Genomic DNA, 22,564 nt, shown 5'->3' with positions numbered 1-22,564 from the left:
TATTTTTTGAGCATTTAGACTTCCATAGGGACTGGTGATAGAATTAGCTAAAATTATGAATAAGAAAGCTCAGAGTACTCACTTTTACAAGACATGGCAACAGCTGGTTGCCATGCCAACTCCGGAGCCTTTTGATTGGCTAGTGGGACAGGCCTCACATCATTGGCTCTCTGCCGATCATGGGATTTTTGGCAGTTTCCTGACTGCTGACTGAGATTCGTAGTTGTGCAGATGATGAAAGCATTCATGATGAAGTAAACAAAAAAACTACTCGTAAAACAGTAAGAAACAAAATATATATATTTTTTTGGCATAATAATCACTGCAGCTTCCAAAAAAACATTCGTCCTTTTTTTTAACGGATATTCTTTTCAAATTAATTTGTTTACATGTTTTTTTTTTTTTTTTTGTAAAAATGTTTTGGAGTAAAAAAAAGGCAAAGTACGAATACGAATTAATTATGGCACAAAAAGAAACCCCATAATATGGTGTTAAATGTGATGTAAAGTGTCATGAATAAAACACTCATCTAAAGTGCTGTCCCGTTCCCTTTGGAGCTGCACCCTCTGGCTGAGTCCCCAGGAGTTATTTTGCTCACCACAAGGGGGGTGTACCCATAAGCCCATACCATGTTGACATCACTAGTTAAGTCAGTGAGTCAACAGTCAACAGGGCTTAGGTGGGACATGGAATTGGGCCTGTGTTCCATCACCATTCCCTGACAGGCATCATTAAACAATCCCTTAACCTACACTTCCTCATTCACTCATTGCCTAAATGTTACTCCATAACCTCCCCCCGTATTTGTATTTTCCTGTGTTCTGTTTGATATCTTCATCAGGCTTGCTTTACTAGCATGGACAATGATGGGTATACAATTTAAGCCATTACTTGAATGAATATCTCTGTATGATTGCTTGCACTGGCCTGAACCCCTCAAGCTAACATAGCAGATGTCATTTCCATTGCTCTGGTTAATTGGGAGTTTGATACCAAATCCAGGGGAAATTCAGGAGTAATGACAATTCAGGAGACTCCTGCCGGATTCAGGGGTGTTGGCAACCCTGGCTATACATCAGGGGTTCCCAAACTTCTTTGTCTCAGGGCACCCCATAAATACTTTTTTAATCCGAGGCAACCCTACATTATAATTTTCACTCCCAGCACCTTATATTTATAGCATATCGTCGTTGTCGGGTGGAAACCTTATATGTCCAAAACCGTTTGTTTTGTATTTATCATCTATAAAATGTACTAAACTAGTGAAAACAGCAGATCTACAAGCACACACAGATCTACAATTACACAACGCCTCGCGTTGCGAGGCGTTGTGTGCTTGTAGATCGGCTGTTTTCACTAGTTTTGTGCGACAGTCTTGGCAGGTCTTTGAAACTTGGGAGATACAAGGTTTCTGCCCGACAGTGATGATATTTTAGTGATTATGTTGTGAGGAAAACGTTGAGATAATAGCCGTTTTGGTTAGAACTGACTGAAAATAACTTTGTACTTCAAGTTTAAAATCATACTAAATATTTTTTCCCAAGTGCCCAAATAAATTCCAAATATTATCAAATGATCTCGCGGCACCCCTGGACTGCCGTCACGGCACCCCAGGGTGCCCCGTCACCCACTTTGAAAACCCCTGCTATACATGATGTCAAGCTTGCACCACTCCTCCATTGAACTCAATGGACTTTTGGGGTTTGGGGTTACTCTATAAAATTGCTCAACAAAGTGTTACTCTATAAAGTTAGGATATACCTATAGTATAGAAAAGAAAAAAAAAACTCTGTACTGTTGTTTACTTAAGTAAAAGCATCAATACTGCAATATAGAAATAGGCTACTCTGTTACAAGCAGGGCAGGAATTTCACGGCGGCCACGACGGCCATGGCCGTCGTTGCCCCTCTCTTTGGCCGTGTGCCCCTCGAAAAATGACATGCTCAAACGGCCACAGTGGCCGTGGTGCCCCATGCAGTGCCCAGCGCCCACAGCAGTTCACAATTTCATTGAGGAATAAAGAGGAGACAAAAATGTAGAACTACAAAATAAAGACTGGGCTAAAATCTGTCTTCATTTTAGTTCACGAACAAAGAGAGTACGAAATATGTCCTGTGATGCGCATTACGTTCAAACACCTGCTGCTTTCTGACATGCAGCGGCAGATAGAGGCGGGACGTTCGCAAACGAATTGAGTCTTTTGAACGGCTCTTTGATATGAACGATGGGATCCGGTTCACAGTATAGGGAGCCATTCCTTTCTAATGATGAACAACAGTGGTGGGAAAAGTACAACAATGTAGAAATACTCTGCCACAAGTTGAAGTTTGGAATAAAAAATGTAGGCTACTTGATTAAAAATATCAAAGTATTGGTATCAAAATGTAGTTAAAGTACTGATAGTAGCTAGAAAGTAGGCCTACTAATTATGCAAAATGTCCCATTTCAACATTTTTCCAATGGATAAAATGTAGGGGGAAAAAACATTTGAAAATAGCAGATCTACAAGCAGCTCACAGCTTGTAGATCGGCTATTTTCAAATGGAAGGTAGGCCTATGTACATTATGTCTGAAATAAATGTATATAGGGTTGAAGTGATAATTATAATCAAAATGTACAAAGTAACTACAACTAGTGACTAGAATGAGCCAGTCTTTTGAACGGCTCTTTGAAATGAACGGATCCCAGAGATCCGGCTCACTTCAAAGAGCCATAAATCCCATCTCTAGTGGCAGAGCAGCAGCGCGGAGAGAGAGAGAGAGAGAGAGAGAGAGAGAGAGAGAGAGAGAGATAGAGAGAGAGAGAGAGAGAGAGAGAGTTGAATGGCTCACAGCAGTAAAAGTTACAAAACTACTAAGCGACGATGTTTATCTGCAACATGTTCCAACTTTATCAAGCCATACGTCCAACACGCGACAAAATAAAGGAATAATAAAGCTAGAACAGGGAACCAGGCCAGCTGATGATGTGATGGAAATAATCCCCCCGCCCAGATGTGTGGAGACAGAGTGAGAATGTGAGTGAACGGCTGTGTACACGTACCTGAACTCTAGCATTGGCCAAAAAAACGAATCCATACAAAAATGTTAAATCCATGTTGCTCTACTGTTAGCCTAGCGTGTAGCAACAACAAACACAAACTCAAATGACTAGCCCGCTTGTTTGCACGCGACGCTCACGTGTATGCACGTGCACGTGTTTGTTTGCGTGTGTGTGTGTGTGTGTGTGTGTGTGTGTGTGTGTGTGTGTGTGTGTGTGTGTGTGTGTGTGTACCTATAGGCTACTGGACTGGTGGTTCTGCAACTTCTGCAGGTGTTGTTTAGTAATGTTAGGCTGTGGCTACTGGGTTGTGGGTTCAGTTGGATGAACTGGACATTGTCTACTAGCTGGTATTGTCTTACTGTACTGTACTGTACTGTACTGTACTGTACTGTACTGTACTGAACTGTATGTAGTGTACTACTGTAATGTACTGAGATCAGTTGGTTGAATAGACATTGGTTATATAACCAGGACAGGTGTTCTGTGTTGTTTTGTGCTGTATTCCTAAAATAGTTTTTTTTTCATCAAAAGGATGAGAGGAAATGTGTGAAATAATTATGATTACATGGCAATCTTTGTCCAATTAAGGGGTAAATAAAGGGGTAAAATAATTGTCATGATGACTAAAACTAGTCTAAAATGTCAACAGTTTTTGTTTGTACTTAATCTTTAAGCAAAATTAATTATGACCGTCGGGGTGTGGACTTAAAATCACTGTTTTAATTGATGGCCTTCCTGCCCTGGCACTTGGCCTTTGTGCCCTAAAAAAATTGACAACACTAAAGGCCAAGTGGCCTTGCCCCTAAAATGACGAAATTCTAGGCCTGGTTACAAGTAAAAGTCCGGAATTTCAAAATGTACTTAAAGTACCAAAAGTAAAAGTCCAAAATGTTTGAAAATAGCAGATCTACAAGCTCACAACGTTGTAGATCTGCTATTTTCAAATAGTAGCATGTATAAATAGCATGTATAAAATATTAAAGTGGTTCATGTATGTTTTATAATATTATATAGTAACTAGTGACTAACGTTTTCAAATAAATGTAGTGGAGTAAAAGTACAATATTTGGATCTTTTTTCCTCAGAGGAGGGCTGTGGGCAGGTCAGAAACCCATCGTCTTGTGACATCATCGATTGCCAATCCAGCTTATAGAAACTGCAGGCTTTCTATTCCTGAAAAGTTGCAATTTTAAAGTGGAAGCCATTGCTCTCGCGATAATAAAAATCGAAATATTTTTTTCAAAAATATTGATTACATTTTCTTTTTGGAAAATGATGTCACAAGACGATGGATTCTGAACTTCCCACAGCTCTCCTAGGAGACTTGGACAGAGTAGAAAAAAATTGTGATATTTTACCATGAACATTAGTGAGGACCTATTATATGAAGACAGGTTGAAAAGTGGTGAACTACTCCTTTAAGTACAGTACTTAAGTAAATGTACTTAGTTACTTTACTCCACTTTTAATATCACACCTGCCAGGGCTGGACTGTCTGCAAACGGGCACAGCTGTGGCCAGTAAAAGGCCCTCTTCCTGGCACACACTGCAACATGTCATGGATGGCATGGGCCAGAGCGTACACAGCCTTGTACACATTATACTCTAGCCTGAGGTCAGACATATCCAAAAGCTTAGTCTCTGCTGTTCCCAGGTCCTCTTGTCCAGTACACACCCTTCCACCAGCATCCACCCACTCTGACGGAAGGGGTGCAAATTTACATTGAAATGTGTGCTCCCAAAACTGCCTGACCTGGAAAAAAGAAAAAAAAAAAAAAAAATGAAGACTTAAATGTAATACCTTGAGGTATTTAAAAAGAGACATCAACTTGACATTGCAGCTTAAATACTACATTCATCTTACGGACAGCGAACGGCCAATGTGATCTTTTCTCCGAGCACGACTTACAATGAATGCTGTATAAGTTTGACGAATCAACAAAGATCGGAGTCACCCCAAAGAACGTTTCAGAAGATGCCAGGTCTGGCATCTTCTGTGATTGAGGCATCTTCTGTGATTGAAGGTAATGAATGAAGTCAAAGACAATGACGGGATTCTAGATGCTGCCAATCCCAATTTCCGGTTGCCGATCCCAATTTCCGGAAGTTCTCAGACTTCCAATAAAAATGACGGTCATATATATATATTTGTAAATTATTTGTATGCATCAGTGACAAGCAGGTGTGTAAATGCATTACATATTGGATTGCACTATTTGAACATAAACATGTCATTTACACATTATATAGGAGCAGGTTCATCTTGTACAAAGTCATTCATTATCTACATTGTCATTTTCGCATTGAGCGCATGCAGCGTGCGTAATGGTTTTGCAATAATCAGTTGCATTTGAACATATCTCTTCGGAATTATTGTTACTGCACAGAAATGAGCACACCAGATTAATCCTTCATAAAGTGGCTCAGCAGCTGACCTGTTAAGGCAATACATTATAGGCTACTCACAGGTAAGTTGATTAAACATTTGTTAGAATCTTGTAGTCTCCAATTTTTTGTGTTCAAGTGGTAATGTTTAACGTGTCCACATTTATGAATATATATTGTTTCACATGGATGCGACAGTCTTAGTAGTGTGGATAGTGTGCATAGAAGTTTGTTTTTCGCGCGGACCGACAGAGTTTCTGCTGCCTTTAAACGCTAAATTATCGTTTGCACCAGAAAGAAGAAACAACTACAATCTGCCACAAACATCCCTTTCCCTAAGAGTGTTCATGCCTGAATGACTACCGTCCAATAGCACTGACTTGGATAGTCAGGAAGTGCTTTGAACGGATGGCCGTGATCATCTTCAAATGTGTGTGCATTGTTGTTCATTTGTGGTAGGACAACTTGCCAACTTTACAGTTTGAAAGTGCCTATGATGTATTCTTCTAACCTGTAATTATACAACTTGATTTGACTGATGATCAATACACTACTTTATAAAAACCGGGACGGGTACATTTTGACTGTGACAACTTCGCGGGAAACAACTCTCTTGTTCTGGTCTTACCTTCACAATAAAGTGTGTCCCATCCACATTTTCAACAGATTATAATTAACAGAGAATAGGTGTAACTCAACAGCGTGCGTGTCGTTTCGAGGTCCCAGCAGTCTGGTTAGGGTTAGGGTTAGGGTTAGGGTTAGTGTTTAGGCTTAGGGTTCGCATTCACCTGGTTAGCATTCACCAGCGTCTGCAGATTAGCTTTCACCAGCGTCCGCAGGTTAGCTACTGAGACCTTGAAACAACAGGATCTTTGAATTGCGCTACGCGCCCATTTGTGTGAGAAAGACGGGGAGAAAGAGAGAGAGAGAGAGAGAGAGAGAGAGAGCTTAAGAAACAGATTTGAAATGTGCCTGATTTGTGGTGACAATCATTATAATGAGGTGCCATGTCATTATCAACTGGTCAGGATGTCCACAGAGATTCATATTTTTCGGTATTTATCATAAAACAAACTGGCAATTACTGGACTAACGCGACCCATGAAAGATCATCTTGAACATTGAAATCCAAAAAGACTTTTTTATACGATGATATTTCTGTGGCTGTCGAGGTCATTTTCAGGATGGATTTCTAACAAGAAGTCCTTGAAGCCCGGTATCTCTCCACGGCGGACCGCAATTCCCAGGGTGCCTCTCAGGTAGGGCATGTAGCGAGGGGTCTGGAGGTTGGGGTCTGCTATCCAGCCCACGTCGGCTATCCACTGGAGACCTGTCACCTTCTGCCTTACCACCTGTTGATTGTGATCAACAACAACAACTACTAGAATAGTAATAACAAGTAACACGCCAGCGCGAGTAGCAATTTCCCCCAACACACACACACACATACACAGACACCGTTCGGTTAAACAATTTGTTTGATGAGCTGTGACAGTGGTCTCTTCATGTGGTGCTTTCGTGCCAACTGTTGGAGGTCAGTGTGTGTGTGTGTGTGTGTGTGTGTGTGTGTGTGTGTGTGTGTGTGTGTGTGTGTGTGTGTGTGTGGGTGTTTGTGTGTGTGTGTGTGTGTGTGTGTGTGTGTGTGTGTGTGTGTGTGTGTGTGTGTGTGTGTGTGTGTGTGTGTGTCTCAGCAGTTGTACAACTGCGTTTCAGGGTAGCATGACATAATAGCGTGTTGCAATAACAAAATAACATTAACCCATTTAAGCATTATCAGAACAAGGGTAATATTCAGCTTGTATGAGTTTGAACAGCCTATCAAAGGCTGTACTGTCCATGACGTCAAAATAGCATGGACCAATCAAAGGCTGTGAACGGTACAATTTTTTTTGTTAAACACGTTTAGCTTAGGTGAGCTATGTGTTACCTAGGAACTGTGACAATAACCACAATCTGTGCAAGTGTGGTTACTATCTAAGATCAAAGGTAATATTCAGCTCGTATGAGTTTGAACAGCCTATCAAAGGCCGTACTGTCCATGATGTCAACATAGCATGGAACAATCAAAGGCGGTGCTAATTTTGTTGCACTCTGTAGATCTGCTATTTGTCAACAGCTAAAGTATGAAATAATTATAAACGTGGATCATAGCCCCCAAACCTCGTCCATGAGTTTGATCATACGGATCCCGTACACAATCACAACGACCACGTGAGCCGTGGATTTCTTCATCACAGAGACGATCCTCCGGATTTCGGCCGGGTCGTTGTCCCAGGGCATGACCTCCAAATACGCCAGGCAACCGAAACCAGACCGGGCCAGCTCCGACTGGAAGATCTGGGCCGCGTCACGGCCATAGGCATCGTCGCTGTTCAGCAGCCCTGCCCAGGTCCACCCGAACCGCCTCATGATCTGGAGCATAGCGCGCACCTGCATGATTGGTAAAGAATAGAGGGATAAGAGCAGAGGCGTCAATAGAGCATCGCAGTGGAAGTGGTTTACTGGTGCCACTAAAAATCTCCCATTCGTTTTTCATAGACTTTTACAAAAATATTTATAACAATTATGTTAAGCCTAGAACCAAGCCATCCAGTATCTCAGTGAATCATGAACATGAAATACATGAAATGTAAATGTACTTCTTACATTAAATTAACAAATGTAATCTATGACTATCTGCGTTGATTATTCTGTTATTAAATCACTAACTACAAAGCAAATTAGAACAAAATGATTGGTGAACTGAATTTCCCCTGCGGGATCCGGATCAATAGTCAGTGGTTCTAAACTGGTGGGTCGGCAATCATCTGTGCTCACTCAACAGTAAACAAACCAACATAAAGTTAAAGTGTATAGAGGGTATCTGCACACACAAGTAACAATTTAAGGACTTTTTAATACCTCTAAAATGACAAATTAAACATTGGCCAAATTGGTCAAATATTAAAGGAATAAAATTAGAAAATAAGGCTTTGTGAGCATGTAGACCTACTAATTTCCTATGATGTTTCATTTTATTTTCTGTTGTTGCTGTATATTTGAATGTCTTTATTGTTGATCCTTCTGTGTGTAATCTCGTCAGTATTGCAAATGAGGGTGAACCTCAATGCTCTTTTCGAGAATAAATAAAGGTTTCAATCAATCAATCAACCAGATCTGCTATTTTCACAATATAACCGTGTTATACATAATGTGATGTCCCCAGTTAGAATTGGGAACACATTTTAATGTATGGGAGGGGCTTACAGTACATGTACACACAGTATGTAGCAACATATTTGTTTTTGTAGGCCAATTTCTGATTTAGGCCTAACTATAGGTTAGGCCTAAATGGGTTTATGATTATTTTGGGGGTCGCAGCCTGAAAAGGTTGAGCACCACTGATCTAAATCAGTGAATCTATAACACGGATTACACAATGTAAAGGTCTAATAATTCTCTATTGATGCGGTCAACAGAGACCTTAGGCTCTTATTCGCCCCCTCTATTGATGCACCTTCTCTTTATTGGTACTGTACTGCTCTTGTCTTTGTTTTAGTTTTTTTCCCCTCTTATCTATCTTTTCTTACGTCTCTGTAACTTTGTAAATAACTGTATACTGCTGTGCTTCTACTGGACAACTGCATTTCCCCCTTGGGATAATAAAGGTATCTATCTATCTATCTATCTATCTATCTATCTATCTATCTAATACACACACACACACACACATAAGCAAATGAGAGGTGACATGCAATATCAATTACACTCACTAGAGGGAGGTACTTCTCAAGTGTGTGGAACATGTATTACTTTTAGAAGTTCACCTGGATGGTGTTACTTATGATTGTTCTGAAGAAGGAAGGGTACTGGTTCTGGTCACTCAGACAGGATTCAGGTTCAGGTTCAGGTTCGGTTTATTAGTCAAATGCGTATCCATACAAGTACAGACAAACAATGAAATGCTTGTGCCAAGAGCACTCTCAGCCTTATTGCACACAAAACAATACGACAACAACAGGTCACCCAGGACAACCCAAAAAACAACAAAACAACCATACAGTGTGACAGTGTACAGTTTAAAAACTGCGTATATTGCACATGACTACCTACGTCTCGCTTCCATCTCTTCGTTAAGCAACCTGATTGCTTGAGCATAAAAACTATTACTGAAACGGGTGGTGTGAGATTTGATGCTCTGGTAACGTTTTTTTGAAGGGAGGAGATAGAACAGGGAATGGGCGGGATGACAGCTGTCCTTTAAGATGTTCTCTGTCTTTTTCTTACAGCGTGTGTTATAGATTGTGTGTAGCTGTGGTAATTCTGTGCCAATGATTTTGGCAGCTCTCTTCACAATTCTCTGTAACTGTTTACTGTCTTGAGCAGTCACGTTACCAAACCACACTGTTATGCATCCTGTCAATACACTTTCTATGGTACAGCGATAGAAATTAACAAGAGCCTTGGTGCTTAGGCCAAATCTCCTGAGGCGCCGCAGAAAGTACAATCGCTGCTGCGCTTTCTTAAGGATACCTTCGCTGTTTTGAGACCATGTGAGTGAGTTTGTTATGTGAACACCCAGGAATTTGAAACTGTCCACTATGTCTACAGGTGAACCATTTATGGTTACGGGACTGTGATTGACTTCAGATTTCCTAAAGTCAACGATGATCTCTTTTGTTTTACTAACATTTAGAGAGAGATTGTTATTCTGGCACCATAGGGTTAGCTCTTCAATTTCCCTCCTATAGGCCCTCTCATCATCGTTGGATATTAGTCCTATAACCGTGGTGTCATCTGCAAATTTGAGAATAGAATTATTTCCACACCTGGCAACACAGTCATAGGTGAACAGACTATACAACAAGGGACTGAGGCAACAGCCCTGGGGCGCTCCAGTCCTGGTCAATATCTTAGATGAATGCTTGTTCCCTATTCGTACAGATTGTGGCCTGCCTGTCAAAAAGTCAAACAGCCAGTTGCAGATACTACTGCCCAGACCAAGACCCCTGAGTTTCAACACAAGCTTAGATGGTACAATCGTGTTAAAGGCAGAGCTATAATCTATGAAGAGTAGTCTGACATAAGAGTTCTTATTCTCCAGATGTTTCAAGGCAATGTGTAGTGCGAGAGAAATAGCATCATCGACTGATCTATTAGCACAGTATGCAAACTGTAATGGATCAGTATTGGCAGGGATAATGTGCGTTATATGTGATATAACCATTTTTTCCAGACACTTCATAAGAACAGAGGTCAAAGCCACAGGGCGATAATCATTAAGACAGGTGACAGGTTTTTTCTTTGCTATGGGTACAATTATGGTTTCCTTGAAACACAACGGTACCACACACAATGACAGGGACATATTGAAAATGTCAGTAAAGACTCCCGAAAGCTGGTCAAAACACAACTTAAGGACACGTGAGGCAATCCCATCAGGACCGGCCGCCTTATGAGTCCCAACGCTTTTAAAAGTTTTACTCACATCTCGTTGTGTCACCTGCAGCTCCACCGCACCGGGTGTACCCCGCACCGGTGTAACTGGGTCCGTGTTGTGAGATTCAAAGCGGGCGAAAAAGTTATTCAATTCGTCCGGTAGAGAGTCCGAGGTGTTAATAACAGCCGGCTTCGGTTTGTAATCCGTAATCGCCTGCAGCCCTCTCCACATACGCCGTGCGTCACAGCCACTATAGTTGTTCTCCAGTTTGTCCCTATATTGTCTCTTAGCGTCTCTGATCGCCCTCCTCAGGTCGTATCTGGATTTTTTGTACCGTTCCTCGTCCCCAGATTGAAAAGCGGCTCGGCGCTCCCTCAACTTCAGACGAGTATCCTGGTTCATCCACGGCTTCTCGTTGGGATAGGAGCGAACGGTTCGCGCTGGGATGCAATTATCCACACAGAATTTAACATAGCTGGTGACAGTGTCAGCATAGTTATCCAAACTTGTGGCTGAGTCTTTGAAGATGGAGCACATGGAATAGTAACTTATCTGGAAAAAGGCACATAAACCTCTTTAATATCCCCTGCAAGCAAAGCATGCATGTGAGTGGGGCAAGGACAGACTCTAAGAGATGCTGAATGCTCCACTCACTCAACCAAATACATACATATATATATATATATATATATATATATATATATATATATCAGAGGTTGCGCTAGGATTTTTAACAGCCGGTCATCGTGACCGGCATGATTAAAATTTATCGGACATCTGATAAAAATACCGGACATAATAATTTGAATGCATGGATGACAAGCAGGTGCAAAAACATAGCCAATAACAACAGTTTAAGTCCTGCTGTATAGTTGGGACTGAACTAATTGAATGTAAAGGAGTAGTAGGCTGTACAAAAAACATACAGCTTCCGAAGCTGTATGTTTTGATGATGATCGATCATCTTGCATAAGGAAATTGATTATATTGGACTACTCACGCAGGCTGTGTGTTTGCACAGATACTGCATGGTTTCATAACAAGTTGTTTCTGTTCTGCATCATATTTCAGGCCAACACATAATAATGTACAGAATAATGAGAAATAGTCTGAAAGTGGGGTCTGCGCAATGTTTCATAGGTTGATAGATTAATCTGGCCAGAAAGGAATCAATTATAGACTACTCACTAGTATGGTCGAGTGGTCACGATCATCCTGCATCTCTGTTATGCAACTTTGGGAAGGTTGAAAAGGCTTTGGTGGTGATCTTGTACAGTTTCCATAACATCTCCTCATAAAGAACTTCAATCGAGTGTATAAAGTTTGTCTTATATGGGTTGTAGTTGTCCTGCGTGCCTTCCATAATTCCCATGGGTTCACAGTGCGCATTGCAAAATGACGCTGAAATGGACTGCTGTCTTCTCTCTCCCCCAGCGCCCCGTTCGCAAATTAATGTTTAGGCTAAACAGTTCTGATAATACAACTTATTTTGACTGTCCATTCATGTACTATAACTTAAACTGCGCGCTCATATTCCAAAACCAAGGCAGCTCATAGAGAGCATAGCGACAACATAACAAACCGACAACTAGGCCTACCCAGCAACAACTATCATTTCCTGTCTTACCTTCACAATAAAGTGTCTCCCGTTTACCTCCCAATGCAGCTTATTTCACACAGGTTATTATTAACAGGAAAAGTGTAACTTAACCCGTGTGTGTTTGTGCAACCAGACGTGCATGTGAGAGAGAGTGATGAGGGAGAGAGAGAGAGAGAGAGAGACATTGAGAAAGAGAGAGAGAGAGAGAGAGAGAGAGAGAGATTTGCGGTGAACTGCCGTGTCATTTTCAATCGGTCCTTATGTCCGATGAGGTTTATATTTTCCGGTCTTTGTCATTATAAATCGGTCAAATCCGGCAATTTCCGGTCTAACGCAATCTCTGATATATATATATATATATATATATATATATATATATATATATATATATATATATACATACATACATACATACATACTGTACATGCATATATACTGTACATGCATAGGCTACATGCATGTTTCTTTCTTTTCTTTCTTTGGCAAATTACCTCCCCACTTCATACCACACACAAAAGTAGCACAGAATAGCCGATCTACGAGCTCAACGTTTTGAGCTTGTAGATCGGCTATTGTTTTATTATTCCTTTGTCCTTAATCCTTAAAGGTAGACGTTTTTAGACATTGGTTTCCACCCCACAGCAACGACACACATTGTACGTCACATATTTGTATAGGGGAAATCTCAATATTTCTAACTTTCAATAGTTCGACTAAGGGTTAGTGTTAGGGTTAGGTTTAGGCTTAGTTTCACTGAGGTTAGGGTTAGGGTTTGGGATAAGTTTAGGCATAGTTTTACTGAGGTTAGGGTTAGGTTTAGGCATAGTGGTTAAAATTCACCAGGTTAGCATTCACCAGCGTCGGCAGGCTAGCATTTCACCAGGTTAACATTTCACCAGGTTAACATTCACCCGTGTCGAACAAATGGAACCTCGAACAAATGTTTTGTCGCAATATCGACACGCTCCCATTTGGATAAATGACCAAATCACCAGAATTAGGAATAATATCAAATAGGTGATGGCAGAAGGGCGTTCGGGTAGGAAACTTACCATGGGCACTCTGTACAAACCTAATACACTAGAGATGGCGATGGAGTTCGCTGAGGAATCAGCGCCCACAATTCCGGGCACCGGAGGAGACCCGAAGCAGCTCTCATCCAACTGAAACTGCTCCTCCCTCCCACTGATCAGTGACAAGGCTGCACGGAACGCAAGTCCAAGTGTGAAACAGGTGTCATAGAGAATGTACCCCAGAGTGACATTGGGTAGTAGACTGGGGTTCCTGTTGATCTCTGTGATGGCAAAAGCCATGGTCTGGGCCCACCTGAACGCGTCAATGTTGAAACTAACAGACAAAAGCCCCACTGTAACCATGCATAGATATTTTATTGGAAATATAATAACAACTTTAGAACTGACAAAAAAAAAAAGGTTCAAATTCGTTCTCCAGCTATACCACTAACATGTGGTCAATTCGCCCTACCGAAAGCCTTAAAGGAGCGTAAATCCCTAACTTCCTTCAAAATCGGTCTGAAAAGTCACCTACAGGTGGCTGCTACTCAAAACCTAATAGACTAAGCTCATTCTTACCTCCCCTTTTCCACTGTAAATATCTTGTATTTGTTTTATGTATTTATTTTTTATAACTACTTCTTTTGTTTTCTTTTTGTTATTGGTGATATCCTATATGCATAGTACTGTGTTCTATATGTCTGTCTTTCACTGTTATATGAGATACATGACGTGGTTCCTGTGTAAACAAGCCGTAGAGCTTACTAGGATCTCCTTGTAGTTGACCGTGTACCAGTGAACTGTACTGTCATGAAACTGTACCTTTTCCTATGCAACCTTATAATACAGGGGTCTTCAACGTTTTCAGGCCAAGGACCCCTTAGTTGAGAGAGAGATGAAGCAGGGACCCCCACAACCTTCGTTTGACAGCACAATCATCAGTGTATTTTGGATTCATGTCAATTTGTGTTTTCAGATATTTAACCACTTGAACTGTCTTAATAAAGTCGACCTTTCACTCTGTACTTATTTATTTGGACATTTGAAAAAATATTTAGTATCATTTTAAACTTGAAGTACAAAGTTATTTTCAGTCAGTTCTAACCAAAATGGCTTTTATCTCAACATTTCCCTCCCAACATAATCACTGAAATATCGTCACTGTCAGCCGTGTCAGGCAGAAACTTCGTATCTCCAAGTTTCAAATGTGTACGTCTTTTGGTAAAGCAAAGCCCTGCTTCATCATACAAGACCGTCGCACAAAACTAGTGAAAACAGCTGATCTACAAGCACACAACGATGCGAGGCGTTGTGTGCTTGTAGATCTGCTGTTTTCACTAGTTTAGTACATTTTATAGATGATAAATACAAAACAAACGGTTTTGGACAGGGTTAGTCCAAAATGTCCAAAACCGATATGCTATACATATAAGGTGCTGGGAGTGAAAATTATAATGTAGGGGTGCCTCGGATTAAAAAAATATTTATGGGGTGCCCTGAGACAAAAAGGTTTGGGAACCCCTGCTTTACACCACTGACACTCACCCATAGCAAATGGGGTCCTGTTGTTCGGAGGTGAAGGACAGATCAGGGAAGACGGAGGAGAGGTGGATCTCAAACACAGCGCCCAGAACCAAGTCCCCGGGCTTGTGGATTCTGTTGAGATGGAACGGTGCCTGTAACTCACAAGAAGACGAGGGAGATGAGACAGACAAGGGATAGATGGCACACAACAACATCAGGTATGAAAGCAGGTACGGGTCTAGAGAAGCCCTCATGACTGCCCTCCTCTGTCTTACACCCTCCCCCCTTTTCTAATCCTTTGGCCAGTTGTTAAGTTTTATATGCAGCGCTGTGCCATGTCCCCCCTGTGCCACCTCATGGCATTACGTAATCTTTCACGGCACCCATCTGAGCGGAGGCAGAAGCAGGGGCAGGGCTTAGCAATATACTTTCATATGAAAATAGTAAACAATTATCTGTGTGTGCGTGCGTGTGCGTGGGTGTGTAGCCCTCACCAGGGCTACATTGACAACTATTCACCCCAATTTAGGTCACACATACATTATGTATTGTGTTAAAAGTAGCTCATAATGAATCTGGACATGCTGGTGTCAGAAAAACCTACGATAGGCTACTTAGGCATTTGTTTTGGCCTTGTATGAAGAGGGATGTTTCGGCATTTATCAAAACTCTGAAAGGTCTCCTGCAGGCCTATTGCACTGAGTTAGGTAAAGATTGGGAAGAAGGTCTGCCGTGGCTAATGCTTGCTGCTAGGGAGGTAACGCAGGTTCAGCCCAAACCTTTGCTCATACATTGCTTAGTCTTTGCTCATACAGTAAGAGGTCCATTGGCTGTGCTGTTGGCTGTGCTGTCTGGGGATTGGATAGAGGCACAGCCGCCCAAAAATGTGATTGACTTTAATGGTTTTCGTCATCGGCTCTACACAGCTGGGTTGATGGCTAAAGAAAAGTTAGCATCAGTTCAGGATAAGATGAAACAGGTGTATGACACTAAAGCTGAGCGCCGTGTGCAGGGCCGCTACAACCCATTTTGGTGCCCGACGCACAACTGTCTGTCTGGTGCCCCCCGCGATAAGTGGTAATGTTGCACTGGTGTACATATGTCCGCTGTCCACCGTCATGGTTAACACCTTGCTTGCTTGTGCATCACTGCCTGTCTCGTTTGAAAGTGTCTGTGGGGGGGGCACGGTGGCGCAGTGGTTAGCGCTTCGCCTCACAGCTAGAAAGTCCTGGGTTCGATTCTCGCCGGGGGACGCTGTGGGTGCTGGGGGCGTGTTTCTCCCTCCGCATCATCAGTGCCCATACCCTAGGTGGGGTCGGCGATAGGGCCTTTCTGTGTGGAGTTTGCATGTTCTCCCCGTGTCTCCTAGGGTTGATACCCTCACAAATACATGCTGTAATCCTGGTCTCAATAATGCCTCCCCCTGGCCAGCCGGGGCGCTTGATGGAGGGGGAAGGATCTGGTAGGAATAACGTGTTCCTTCCACGCGCTACGTCCATCCCCGGGGAAATCCCCCCTGTCAGGTGAAAAGAAACAACTTGGACTACTCATGCATTGAAGGAAGCATGAGGTCAGTCCGTTGTCTCCCCAGGCGCAGCAGAGGGAGAGCAGAGCCCAGGATTACATAAGCAATTGGCAGGTTAGCAACTCTACTGTTTAAATGTATGTTTGCTTTTTATAGCCTGTCATTCTATTATACTACTATGTTTTAGATTATAATATTGGTTATAAGTGTGATTACATTATGGGGGATGTACAGGTTCACACCTTGTTGCGACCGTAGGTCACAGTTTAGTCTGTGAACCGTCACAGCTTGTCACAGCTTGACCGTATCTCTGTCTATAACGCCTGACACTGTGGTTCCCCTGACACATCACTGTGACATCATAGAGATGTCAGATACTCAGAGCAGAGATCTCCATATATGGGCATAAAAGGCTGACACGTCACTGTGACATCACAGGTGCCATCACAGTGATGTCAGATACTCAGATCAGGGATCTCCATATATGGGCATAAAAGTGATTGTATGTATGTCAGACGACAGAATCCATATATGGCCAAGACAGATGGCCAAGACAGATGGCGTCTTAGTGGTGACAATACTATTTAATCTTATACCTGTATGTATTATGTTGACCTGTATTGCCTTCTTTGTTTGATGTTTTTGTTCAGCTAATATTATTGTTGACAAAACATGTTTTCCATGTTTCGAAGGAGTAGTCTGGGGCCTTAGGGAGATAAAATGTGTCCCAGCACAGCTGGCGGCTAGTAATTGATTTTTTTTTTTTTTTCATTTTCATGTTTTCATTTCATTTGAAAGCTGGGGATCATAGCTACAAAATGATATATTGGTTGTGGAGATTGACCCAACAGTTTTGAAGATATGGCTTATAGAATTATGCCATGCTGAAATAGTACTTTTGAGAAGTTTTAAATACATTTCTAACCTGCAATGACCTGACTCCGCCACATGGGGAGCAATCTTCAATTCAATCTTCAATTCAAAGAAGCTTTATTGGCATGAGAACACAAACGTTTACACAGTGGTGTAAACGTTCCCGTTCACCCCATTTTTTACAGAACCTCAACGCCAATTGTACGTTCTTTGGCTCGTTCTTTTGTACCTTGGTTTGATGTCTGTAAGCTGATGAGGGGTCCCGCCGCCGTGTACTGTAATCACATGGCGAGCAGTGATGTTCTTAAAAATCCATTATGCGTTTACATCAACGGAGACCATTTCGCTTCCGTGTTGATATCTCTGGCCCAGGGGCTTTGTTGCCAATGTGTGCTCCTAGTCCATGGGAGGAGGAAGCGGCCACATTAATGGCATTACGCCCCCCTCTGCTGGCTGGTCAGCGAAAGCGCATGCAAAAAAGGCCAAATAGGTCAAGAGTCAAAAAAAAAAAAAAAAAAAAGGCCAACAATCTACTATAACATTGCAAAGGTAAGCCGCTTTTTGATGGCACCAGACCCAATAAATAAATAAATAATCTGGCAGTAGGAGAGTTAAGTAAAAGTATCAATTCTGCAATGTAGAATCACTCTGTTAGGCTGGGCTCAGACCAAAATGCCTACGAGAGTGGAATCCGCGTTCCGCCAATGCATTTCAATGAGAAGGCGGCGGTTTCATGTCAGTGGAGGATATCTGCGCTCCGCGCAGACCTTGCGTTTATGCTGGAGCAAAGAAATTCTCCACGCAGATTCTGGTTTCCCCCCCTGTCCAATCGGGTGAGTCGAAGGCGTAACATTCTGAGAATCAGGAAGGGACTGGGAGATGTTTTGTTTTGATCAAGAGTCTCGTGCACCCAAACTCTTCTCTTTTTAGCTTGTTGCATCTCCCCTTCCAATAAAGCAAGGGCGAGTACCCTTCGCCTGTCCATTATAGAGTTGACACGTAAAATATGATGAGGATCGCTACGCTAGTGTAACAGGCTACAGAGAGGGAAGGCGGTGTGGGAAGTGAGTGACAGGGGCGTCACTGGCTTTGGGACGGAATATGCTCTCTGCGTTTTTTGCCAGCAGCGCACCAGAAGAGTTTATCCACTGCTGACCATATTTTGGTCTGAGGGCAGCCTTACAAGTAAAAGTCCAGAATTAAAAATGTACTTGAGTAAAAGTACAAAAGTATTGGTATCCAAATGTACTTAAAGTACCAAAAGTAAAAGTACAAAATGTTTGAAAATAGCAGATCTACAAGCTCACAACGCGTCGCACCGCAATGTGTTGTGAGCTTGTAGATCGGCTATTTTCAAATAGCCTTGGTATAACAGGGCTAAAGTGGTTTATGTATGTTTTAAACTTTAGTTATTGCTTTGTAGATTTTGATTTTAATAGTCCAAAACAACCACTTCAGCTGTTATTGTAGCCTATACACATTTTGGCCATTTGAAAATAGCTCACATTGTGAGCTTGTAGATCTGCTATTTTAAAATATATATTTATTTAATACCGGACTTCTACTTGTAACAGAGTATATCTAAATTGCCGTGGGCATATACTTTTACTTAGGTAAATAAGATTCTTCCTATAGTGGCAAAGTTCTATGGGGCACCCGTTTTCGTCAGTCCACGTTGCTCTAAGGGAAGCTACGTGCGCAACACCGTAACTCGTGCCCTATCTAAATTGGTCGGGCTAACTGTGCTAACTGTGCTTCATGTAACTAACATAATCAGTGTTTGTGTAACTTCAGTCAGAAGGATAATCTGACGGTTCTGACAGACTTAACCGCCTCGCGTTGTGAGCTTGTAGAAGAGCAACAATAGAGTTGGGTCGCCGTTTTATTCCATGTGTAATTGTGTATACCATGCCTGCGTTAGCCTGCAGCTAGCGCTAACTAACGTTAGCGTTAGCCGTTAGCCACTCATCAGCCAGTCATCCAGAATAGTCTAATAAGTCAATTTTCCAACGGCGAGTGAACGATTGCATTCCGTGTCCTTCATGGATTTTTTTCCCCTGGCTGTCAATGTTTTTATTGTCCAAAAAGAAAACGCTCTGAACGTTAAAACTAGATAGTTTACGATCATGACACTGAGTCAATGCTAAGCAGTGACAACAAAGGACTCTCATCGCATCCGGCTCAGGCAGGAAACGGAACGGATCCTTTTTTTTTCCAAACTCGAGAAGAAGAACAGCGCCAGAACAGCGCAATAATAAATAAATAAATAATAGATTAAATCATTATAACAACGTAACGTGGTTCATTTGGAACATACGTGGCACTACATGAACAGGATAAATACTGTGGTTTGCAACGCTAGGTAATGGAGTCCCGATTTTACCGCATTTGACTACAAAGGGCTGACAAACTGAGGCTTGATTAAAAATAAACAAACATTGCTGGGAGGACCAACAGAATTATGTCCCGATCTCTCACATTAATCAAAAAAAGTCTTATTTACATGCAGAGTTAAGCTCTGGCGTTTAAGTGAAATGTAGCCTGATATTTATGAAATACTTTTGTGGCTTTATCACATTTTAAAGAAAAAAAAAATACCATGCGAAATGACTGCCCCTGGGTGAGATTCAGACACAAATGACTAGGTCTGGTACATTGTGCCTTATGTCTGCATTGATCATTTTTAATTTTTGTACAGAATAAGAGCTTTCATATGATGTATCATTTGTTGAAATTAGAACATATTTGAAGAAGTTATGGGCATTTTAAACTAGCAACCCATAAAACACAAAGGTGTTAAAAAGCCCTCTGAAAACTAGAAACAATTTGACTCCTCTGCAGACTAGAAATGGGAGGAACAATGGGAGGGTCAATACTACTACAGGGTACTTAACTACACCCCTAATCACTCCCCCAACGCTAAACCACCCCCACAAGTTAGCTGTCAACGACCTAAATTAGATAAACTAAATAAACTAAGTACATTTAAGTACTGTATTTAAGGTATTTGTACTTGAAAATTTGTACTACTAAAATGTGAGAAATGTGAGCTGGAAAAAAGGTCCTTATGTCTGCATTGGTCTTTTTTCTGCTTTTTGCATATCATGAAAGCAGAATATAAGCTTTCAAATGATGTGTCATTCATTGAAATCTGAATATATTTGAAGAAGATATGCTTATTTGAATGTAGTTAAACCTCAAACCAAACCAACCTCACACTACTGGCAGTCAGGTAAGGGGTGTGTTCAGTAGTGGAGAAGGAAAAATAAATCCCTACATTTATCAGTTAATGTAGATTAAGCTGCATCACTCTGTCCTGCATGCATATTGGTGCATGCCTAATTGAGTAGTGGTAAAAGGATGTATGTACTATTATAAATATGGGAAGATCACAGTGTTTATATACATAATTCATTAATCACAAATGTGTGTATTTTGTTTCTTTTTTCTCTGTCTTGTTCAGACCTATGACATGGAGGTGTCCCAGACTTGCAGCTGTACATTTATGAGCATAGGAGCTGTTCACTGGACCTGGCATCTCCATGGGCACTGGGCATGAGGATAGATGTCTCTATTCACCAACTTTAGACATTGAGAATGATATGGTTTTACAGCTACATTTATTAAAAACAATAGACTTCAAACAAATATTTGTCACATACAAATTTAATTTCTAAACGTAATACGGTAATACCTATTCAAACGTATTATACCAAATTTCCAGGCCACAATGTGGTACAATGTGGCATTTACTCCAGTATACTTAATTAAAAAGAAAAAAACAGAAGATGCTATTGGAGAACCTGATTTGGACAGGGACAAGACTGGACATAATTACGATGACAGGCATTTTATAGAATTGTTGTAGGTTTTTATAATTGAAGCTATCGTTCGAAAGCCACATATTTGTGAAGACACTTTGCAGGCAACGCAAATATATGAAAGCTATATGTGCTTTTTGTAAACTTTCCTTGCTTGCTGCACAATTGTATCATGTGATTAATTTATTATCAAGTGAGGGCCTTGTGACAAAAAAGATCAGATCTATAGGCTAACCACCCAAAACGGTGCAACACAGCTTTTACATCTGCTCTATTTTGTCACGTGATGTCCAGTAGGTGTGCATTTTATAAAACACTCAGAGAGTGCTGGAGTACTCTTCAGAAACTGTGAGCGGTCAATGTCGCCCTTTGAATATTGCTGCGGTCAAGGTACCAGGGCACACGCTGACTGCTCAGTGTCAGAAGCTGCGTTTCATATACACCTAAACAGAAAATCATTTATACATGTTTATACATGGGAGTAATTGAATCAGTTTTGAAAGATGAAAATGATAACGTTGAGGTGATGATGTCAACACCAGAGCACTCTGAAGTTTGAGTAAATTTGAACGTTCTTCTCTTAGTCCAGTAATTTTAGGCCAAAATTAGGCTAAACCTAAAACAAATTGCAATAGTAGCAAACTCAACTGATTTTGTATCCTCAATATGTCCTTAGTGAGGGAAAAAAAGTCCCAAGGAGTCCCATCAGGGGAAAGTTTTGAAAACGACCTACCTACCTTCACCATCCTGACGCGTCGCTCCTCGAGGGCAGATGTGTCCAGAGTAGCTCTCGCAGTTTTTTCCTTCTTTTTCTTTTTTTCTTCCCCTTACGTGTTTCTTTCCTTATGTGCGACCCTTCTTCACACGGGCCAGACCGGGCATTTGTCTGGGTGGTCTTTGTTTTTATTTCTGTTTTAGTGTTTACGTGTTTTTATCCGTGTTTTTATTTTTTTCATTGTTCTGACCGGCTGGTCAGCGTCCGTGAACAATGGACCTCTAGGCCTAGCCTGTTTAGCGCGCGGTCTACCCGAACGGTGCCGTGTTTTTTTATCCTACAAAGGAGTGAGTCGGGCCGTACACGGCTCTCGGTGCCGTGAATCGACCGGTGTGGGTCGTTGGATTCGATCCGTGACGGCCGGTTGGGCTGGAACAGCCCGGGAGTTTAAGGACACGATCACCGCTGGGACTACTTTTACGCGCGGACTTGCGGATGTAGCCGTGTGTTTTTCTTTTTTCTTTTTAAAGACGTGGAACTGGACTGTTACAAGGTACACGGTGCACGCTTTCGGTGCACGCTTTCGGTTCACGGAGTGAACCATGGACATGAACATTATCGCGGGAGACAAGGAACCGCGGAGCGA

At 41.7% G+C, this 22,564-nt stretch overlaps 1 protein-coding gene across 1 annotated transcript in view; it reads right to left on the bottom strand.

The window, feature by feature from the left end:
* Window positions 1-21,949, bottom strand: part of LOC308283196 (extracellular calcium-sensing receptor-like) — a gene marked incomplete at both ends in the record, with an annotated part of 46,578 nt that extends 24,629 nt beyond the window's left edge. Inside the window, 6 exons of the mRNA XM_080723574.1 lie at window positions 4,521-4,796; window positions 6,577-6,780; window positions 7,589-7,858; window positions 13,500-13,773; window positions 15,006-15,136; window positions 21,941-21,949. Of these exons, the coding sequence (XP_080579700.1) occupies window positions 4,521-4,796; window positions 6,577-6,780; window positions 7,589-7,858; window positions 13,500-13,773; window positions 15,006-15,136; window positions 21,941-21,949 (1,164 nt within the window). The remainder of the gene's footprint in view (window positions 1-4,520; window positions 4,797-6,576; window positions 6,781-7,588; window positions 7,859-13,499; window positions 13,774-15,005; window positions 15,137-21,940) is intronic.
* Between the last annotated feature and the right edge of the window lie 615 nt (window positions 21,950-22,564).

This window comes from Nannobrachium achirus (assembly GCF_963921795.1).
Source record: "Nannobrachium achirus genome assembly, chromosome: 4".
NCBI lineage: Eukaryota > Metazoa > Chordata > Actinopteri > Myctophiformes > Myctophidae > Nannobrachium > Nannobrachium achirus.
Note: the sequence above shows the minus strand (reverse complement) of the source record. Positions and strands in the feature narration are given on the sequence as shown.